This window comes from Sciurus vulgaris, assembly GCF_902686455.1.
Source record: "Sciurus vulgaris genome assembly, chromosome: 11".
NCBI lineage: Eukaryota > Metazoa > Chordata > Mammalia > Rodentia > Sciuridae > Sciurus > Sciurus vulgaris.
The window spans coordinates 21393081-21401748 of record NC_136472.1 but is presented as its reverse complement, the minus strand read 5'-3'; the positions used below and the strand labels follow the sequence as shown (position 1 = coordinate 21401748).

Below are 8668 nucleotides of genomic sequence, written 5' to 3'. Positions count from 1 at the left end.
GATTGTTGCTTAGGAGAAAATTATAGAAGGTAAAAACTATCTCCGAATAACCTAAGTATCAGATTGAAAAAAAAAAAAAAAAAGATTTCAAAGGTGGTGTTCTAAGTAATATGTCAAAAGCACCCGAGGAATTAATGAAGAATTTTGGGAAAATCAGAACAATTTCTTTTAAAATAGAAATTTTTTAACTTAAAAAAATTTTAATTTCTTCTTTTTAGATTTACATGACAGTATATTTTGACATACATACATTCATGAAGTATGACTCATTCAAATTAGCATACCATTCTTGTGGTTGTACATGATGTTAAGGTTGACTGGTGGTGTATTCATATATGAACATAAGACAATTACATCTGATTCATTCTACTGTCTTCTTTATTCCCATCCCCACAACCTTCCCTTCATTCCCCTTGGTGGAATCCACTGAACTTCTATTCTTCCCCTCCCACTCTTATGGTGTGTTAACATCTGCTTATCAAAGAGAACATTTGACCTTTGGTTTTTTGGTGGATTGGCTTACTTCACCTACCATGAAGTCTCCAGATCCAGCCATTTACTGTAAAAAGTCATAAAGTCATTCTTTTCTATGGCAGATTACTTACTATTCCATGGTGTATATATGCCCCATTTTCTTTATTCATTCATTTTTAAAGGGCACATAGGTTGGTTCCATAGTCTAGATATTGTGAATTGAACTGCTTTAAATTTTATGAGGGCATGTCACAGTAGTATGCTAATTTTCAGCCCTTTGGGTACATGCCAAGGAGTGGTTTAACCATGTCTAATGGTGGTTCCATTCCAAGTTTACTGAGGAATCTTTTGAGAGTGGTGCACCACCAGTTTGCAATCCTACCAGCAATGTATGAGTGTACCTTTTTTCCATATTCTCACTAACATAAATTGTTACTTGTATTGTTGATAATTGCCATTCTGACTAGAGTGAGATGGAATTTCAGTGTAGTTTTAATTTGCATTTCTCTAACTGCTAGAGATATTGAACATTTTTCATGTATATGTTGAACATTCCTATTTCTTCTTCTGTGAAATGCTGTTCAGTACCTCTGCCCATTTATTGACTGGGTTATTTATTTCCTTGGTATTAAGTTTTTGAGGTCTTTGTTTATACTTGAGATTAATGTTCTATCTGAGGTGCAGGTGGCAAAGATTTTCACCCATTCTGTAGGCTCTCTCTTCATGCTCTTGGTTGTTTCCTTGGCTGGTATGAAACTTTTTAGTTTGATGCCATCCCATTCTAGATTTTATTTCTTGTACTGTAGAAGTCTTGTTGAGGAATTCTGTTCCTAAGCTGACATAATGGAGAGTTGGACCTACTCTTTTTTCTAATATGTGCAGGGTCTCAGGCCTAATGCCTAGATCCTTGATTCACTTTGAGTTGAGTTTTGCTCAGGGTGAGATATGGGGTACATTTCATTTTGCTACATATGGATTTCCAACTTTCCCAGCACCATATGTTGCAGAAGTTATCTTTTTCAGCAAAGTATGTTCATAGTGACTTTGTGTAGTTTAAAATAACTGTATATATCCAGGTTTGTCTCTGTGTCTCCTATTCCATTCCTTTGGTCTTCATGTCTGTTTTGCTGTCAATACCATACTGTTCTTGTTACTATAGCTCTGTAGTATACTTTAAGGTCTGGTATTGTGATGCCTTCTTCTTGGTTCTTCTCACTAAGGATTGCTCTGCCTATTCTGGGCCTTCTGTTTTTCCAAATGAATTTCATAAATGCTTTTTCTATTTCTATGAAGAATGGCATTAGACTTTTAATGTGAATTGCATTAAATCTGTATTGTGCTCTTGGTAGTATGAACATTTTGATAATATTAATTCTTCCTATCCAAGAACATGGGAGATCTTTCCATTTTCCAAGTTCTTCTTCAGTGTCTTTCCTTAGTGCTCTGTAGTTCAAATAGAAAATTTTACTTCAAAAAGGGATTAACAAAAGTAACAAATGGGAATTGTCAAGTCAAAAAGTACACCTGATATCCCTAGAGGGTACAAGAACAGACTTGGTATGATAAAAGAAATGATTTCTAAAGTTGAAAATAGATCAAAAGAAATGATCTCATTTGAACAACAACAACAATAACACAAAGAGCAAGGAAAGGAATATAATCTCAGAGACTCTTGAGCCATCATAAAACATAAAACATATACATAAAAGACATCCCAGGGAAAATAATAATAGAAAGAAAGAAATTAAATTATCTGATATAAAAATAACCATAATATTTTACAATTGGATAAAAAATTCTATTCAAAATTTTACTAGATATTTCCTTTACACAACATAAATACACTAAAATAATCCAGGTATAGGTAGGCCTAAATATTAAGGGAGACAATATGAAAATAAATTAAATAGTAAGCAAAGGATGAATGAACAATAAAGAGCAGAAGAAATAAAGGTATCCAAGTTGGAAAGAAGTACTACTCTCATTTTTAGGGGATACTGTTTTGTACATAGTCAATTCTAAGCAACTGTGCAAAATCAATGTACAAATTTTAACAATGTCTAAGCAATTGGGCAAAATCAAAGTACAAACTTTAACAATGTACCATATGAAAGGATTGTAAGTCTCCATTCCTAGATATTTATACAAAATAACTACACATTTATGTTCAGATAAAACTTTTAGGGCCGGGGATATAGCTTGGTTGGTAGAGTGTTTGCCTCACAAGCACAAGGCCCTAGGTTCAAATCCTCAGCACCACACACACAAAAAAAAGTTACAAAACTTTTAATGGTTATGGGAGTATTTTTCAGAATGTCTGAATATGGCAAACACCTCAATTGTCCATTCACAAGTGATGATGTGCTGGGATCAACAAAGTGTTCAAAATCCACACAATGGAATATTACTCAACAATGAAAATGGACAGATAATGAATCATTCAACTATATTAATGACCCTTGATGCATTATTATTGAAAATGTCCTGATGAAAATCAACACATACTACACAGTCTGACCTCCACAACCATGGACTCTTCATCTGTGGATTCAAACCATATTGGATGGAAAATATTTTTAAAACATCGTGTTTGTACTAAAAATATTCACTCATTTTCTTATCATTATTCCCTTAATAACACAATATAGCAGCCCTTTGAATAGTACTTAGGTTGTTGTCTATCACAAGTAATCTAGAAAGAATTTAAAGTACGTGGGAAGATGTACTTAAGTTACGTGCAAGTATCACACTTGTTTATAAAATTACTTTAATAAAAGTACTTAGGAATACTTATAAAAGGGAATTGAACTTTCATAGTTTCTGGTTTCTGAAGAGGGATCTCAGAACCAATCCTGCATGGATACTGAGGGGCATCTGTGTCATCTAATTTTATGAAACTCTACAAAAGCAAATCTCACATAGGGCTATAAAAAATTCAGCACTTCCTTGGACTGGAGGTACAGGTAGGGAGTTCTTGGAAACAAAGAAAGAGATTTGAGGGTAATGGAAATGATGTACTTTTGGTTGTGGCAATATAATCCCTGATTTGTCAAAACTCCTTAAATTATGCTCTTGCAAAGACTACAGCTTATTCTATCATATTTATTCCTCAATATCTTTTGCTTAAAAATAGAATCATTTTCTAAAATATAACCATGTAATGAGTAATATAGCTTCTAAATAATTTTTATATAAAGACCTTTCAAGACAAAATATGTACAAATATAATCTAAATAACTTTCAATGTTAATATAATTTATATATACCCAATTCATCTACAGCCCAATAAGTACCCTAAACATCAATCCCTATAGATTTAAAAGTTTTTATTGCTAATGAAGTCCCAGATCTTTGTTTCTAGGTTCTGTTGAATATTTAATGATTGTCATAAGGACATTTTCCAATACTATGTGTGTCTAAATGTAGCATCATATCTAAGTTTAAGGGGTTAATGGAGCATACAGAAGACAGAGGACCTGATTTAGACACATTTAGGTAATTATTCATTTATTCTCTGTTATTGTTCTTGTCAACTGCAAATGCAGACATTTTCAAAGTCTTTTCAGAAGTTTTTATCCTTAATCAACAATTTTCTAAGAGAAGAGATGATATTAGGGTGATAAACGTTATTTGATTACTGTTCACAAATGGACTAAAATGAATTATGCTTTTCAAAAATAAAACCAAGCGAAGACTGCGCCAGTACCAGACTGTTTTTTGCCTCCTAAAGTAATGGATCCTCAATTATCCATACTCAACCTCAGAAATCACCCAACTCCCACACCTTCTCTTTGTCCATTAGCATTTAATTTGGGGAATTTATAAATTTGCTCTAAAGAAAAAGAAATTTACTTTCTTTAGCATAAAGAATGAGGGTGGATTTTTATTTACATGCATATGTAAGAAAACGTTGTGAGACTAGTTTAAACTGAAGGCAAAAACCACAGAATTTCTACAAGGACTCACTAGACTGGAGGAACATGCATTCAAAAGGTGATGCTGGTGTTAGCCTCAAGGGAACCTACTGAAGTATGCATTCTAATTTTTTTTCATGACATTCATGTTGCCCAAGGGAGGCAAGGAATGAGAATTTTTTTCTATCAGATCTTGCACCAGTCTTTAAAGTCCACTGAAGTTGTTGTTTGTGTGCTTATTTGTTTCTTTATTTTTGTTTTTGCTTTTCTTTCTAACACTTAGGCTAATGCTTAGGGTAAGGAAGATGTTTTGAAAGCATACTGACATACCTTCCCTAAAGTACAGAGCTGGAATTACTATAAATTCTACTGCTTTTGATTTTTCTTTAAAAGTCAAGTGTACTATTTTTCCCCACTGTTGCTTCACATTTCCTTTTGTTTTTTGTTTTTTGTTCTTTTAAATATACAGGAAATGAAATACCTTAGGGAAGCCATTATGTTCTTGAGAGTTCTCTTAACCCCTCAGGAACAAGCAATTTTTAATAATGTTTGTATTCTATTCATTTAATCAGCAGTTAATTCTAAGGAGAATAGTCCCATTAGAATTAAGGAAACTACATAACTGAATCTTTAATCTAAACTTATTTTTGACAAGATAGTTTTTAAGCATCTTGATCTAACTTTCATACCAAGGAGTCTGTGCCTGTGACTCCTACTCCAAAGGATAAGCTTGAATTCCAATCCTGCAACCTCTTACTACCAGCATTACTCCATTTATGCATCATTATAAAAGTAAGATATGCTTAAATGACTTTTTAGCATTGAGTCTTGATTTTGTTTTGGGGAAATAGAGAGAAATATAGCATGGGGATGGGCAGTCAGAAATTCCTAAATTAGCTGAGGAGTTGAGTATTTTTTTCTTCCATTTGTAAATTAAATCCTCTCATTCAAATCTTACATAAGTACCTTCTACAACACAGTTAAAATGTTTTGAACGAAGTAGAGAAATGCTCTGAGTTTATTCAGATAAATGATTTAAATAACAGGGGCAGACAAAAACTGTAATTTAGCTACCCCTTATACAAAGCTCTTTGTCTACCTCAACATCTACCTGCTGGTGTATCTTCTCCTGAAGTTATTTTAAACATCTATGTTTCAATTCATTGGAATATTCTTACAAAAAGAATTGATTCTAATTCATCACTAAATATCCCCATGGGTATTGTGCTCCTACACCATAGATAATCTATATCTAGGGTAGTTATCTCATTTGTCATTATTTAAGTATTCTTGGTTCTTTTTTCTAACTTAACCAATGTTTAAAGAGTTCCAAAATGAAATGATGATCAAACCAGAACAGACATCATCCTTTACTTCATTTTGTGGAGGTAAAGTTCCCAGTATCTTAACATTTAAAATATTTCTTTGTATTTATGCCTGGTTCAGAGGAAGCAAGGGGTGGTTCCCCTCACCCCACCCCAACCCTTGTGGAAGATTCCTCTGCCCAGGTCTCCTCAGAAGAAAGGGCTGAAGGAAGCCGTGTGCTTGGCCTTGACCACACAGGTAGACAGAACCCATGCTGGACCTGTCCCTGTCCAACAGATTGGTGCCTTGTGCCCAGCATTCTCTGGGTTCTGCAGAGGTTTTTGAAATAAAGAAGAATGTATCACTAAAACCAGCAGACAAACCCAGGAAACACAATGTTCTGAGGAATTAGAACCAAGGTCAGGAAAATAAGACACCTTTTTTGGAATCGGGCAGAGGAATGAGTGGGAGAAATTTGAGTGCAATTTAAAGACTGTGAAAGGAAATAGAAAATCAATTCAGCTTATCCAGCTGGACTCTGGGGAACAATACTTCAGAATGATTTGGAATAAATAAGAATGAACATCTTCTTCATTTAATTCCGCTCAAAAATGAGCTCTGGTACTGCTCCAGGTGAGTCTGGACCAACCCAGTTAAAATACAGAAATCTTGCCCTAAAATGCCCTATTGATATTTATTCATATTTTTCACATTTACATGTAAATATAAAAAGATGGTTGATTTTTTTTTTCTTGTCAAATGTGGAACCATTGAAAGATAATATGCATTGGCCATGTGGAAAAGATTATATATTCTAAGAATCATGTTGCAACTTCATAGAAAATTAGGTATTGCAAAGAAACTTCTGCATGTTTGATAAGTTTGCTTTATGTTGTAGTTTTATTTTGCTCCTTTCTCAGAATAATACAAGGACTTATGTTTCCTGAGTTTAGGTAAAGTATTTCTACTGAATGTCAAAGATGAATTTTAAGTTGCTATCACCAAGTTTCATATTCCAGCTGGAATATGCCTTCACCCCATTCTAATTGGCTGTTCTCAGAAGCCTGTGCCGGTGGTTATTATGTAAGGATGACTAGAGAGGATCAGGACACTAAGTCTCTGCCTTTTGTTTTAAAAAATGTGGACAATTGTGGGTGTAGCTTAGTGGTAGAGTAGTTGCTTCAGCATGCACAAGCCCTGGGCTCCATTCCCAGCAAAACACAAGCACATATAACACAAATGAAGAAAGAAAAGGAGGGAAGGAAGGAAAAAAAAAAAAAAAAAAGTGGAATAAGAACTAATTATGAAAACTTCAGTGGACTTTAGTTACTTTTAAAGTGAAAGCCAGCAGTATAAAAGACAGCTTTGATGACTAGAGATAAAATTCCCAACTACAATTTTCATGATTTTTTGAGCTAGACTTTTCATTAGATATCTTTACAATGAAATTACTTTAGCTTGTTGTACACATTCAGAGCAATATTTTAAATGCATTCTGCAGGTAAGACCTGAATATCTATTTTTCCTCAAGGAATTTTCTTTTTATGGAACAGGTAAATAAATTGAATTCAAAGAGTCCAAAGAATATCTAGTTAAAATTTTCTAATTTTGTAATCAGAGATGAGGAGTCACTAACTCAAGCCACACTGCTGGTTAGAAGTTTCCAAAAGCTATGGATATCATACCATTGCTCTCAATTTACTCCAACCCCCTATTGTTAACAGGTACCAAGAAATGCAAACACATGTCTTCTACCAATTTTACTTCGGTTACTGAATTCATTCTTTTGGGACTGACCGATCGCGCTGAGCTGAAGGCACTTCTCTTCGTGTTATTTCTGCTGATCTATGCCATTTCCTTGGTGGGCAACCTGGGAATGCTCTTCCTAATCCAAATAACTCCCAAACTCCACACGCCCATGTATCATTTCCTCAGCTGTCTGTCCTTGGTCGATGCCTGCTATTCTTCAGTTTTTGCTCCCAAAATGCTGCTAAACTTCTTTGTTAAACAGGAGACCATCTCTTTCTCGGCATGCATTGTGCAGTATTTTTTGTTTGTGACCCTCCTTACCACTGAGGGCTTTCTGCTGGCGGCAATGGCTTATGATCGCTACGTGGCCATTGGGAACCCTTTACTATATACAGTGGCTATGACTAAAGGAGTTTGCACAGTGCTCGTACTTGGATCCTGTGTGGGAGGCTTAATCAACTCACTGACACACACAATTGGCTTAGTGAAGCTGACCTTCTGTGGGCCAAATGTCATCAGGCACTTCTTCTGTGACCTTCCTCCCCTGTTGCAGCTGTCGTGTTCTGACACAGCCATGAATGAATTCTTGCTTTTAATCTTCTCTGGCGTTATCGCCATGATCACTTTCTTGACCGTGATCATCTCCTATGTCTTCATCCTGGCAGCCATCCTGAGGATCCGCTCAGCAGCAGGGAGGCGCAAAGCCTTCTCCACCTGTGCCTCGCATCTCACAGCCGTGACTCTGTTCTACGGCTCCATAAGCTTTAGCTACATTCAGCCAAGCTCGCAATACTCCTTAGAGCAAGAAAAGGTGGTGTCTGTGTTCTACACCCTGGTGATTCCCATGTTGAACCCACTGATTTACAGCTTAAGAAACAAGGAAGTGAAGGATGCTGTAAAAAGGGCTATAGACATGAAACATTTTTGTCATTGATTTCATATAAGTCCAAAAAGAGGACAGAAAACTGCTTTCTCTAATAATGCCAGTAAAGACTTTTATTGGCATATATTAATTATAGAGTTGTGAGTTTCATTCTGGCATATCCGTACTTGCACATAGTATGATATGAACTGTGCCACTCCCCAGTACTGAAGTTCCCCCAGAAACCCCACAGCTTATTCAATTGGATCACAGCCATACAAAGAGGTCTAGAAGAATAATGTGTGCTAGGACACATGGCTAATTATTGTGTTAACTAACCTAAAACTAGACTAAGATTTTGGGT

At 35.3% G+C, this 8668-nt stretch overlaps 1 protein-coding gene across 1 annotated transcript; it reads left to right on the top strand.

Moving 5' to 3' along the window:
- Positions 1-7437: 7437 nt before the first annotated feature.
- LOC306638455 (olfactory receptor 5J3-like) lies at positions 7438-8376 on the top strand (the record flags this gene model as incomplete). Its single annotated transcript, XM_079101723.1, has 1 exon — positions 7438-8376. One exon carries the CDS (start codon positions 7438-7440, stop codon positions 8374-8376), a length of 939 nt encoding a protein of 312 aa, XP_078957849.1.
- Positions 8377-8668: the final 292 nt, after the last annotated feature.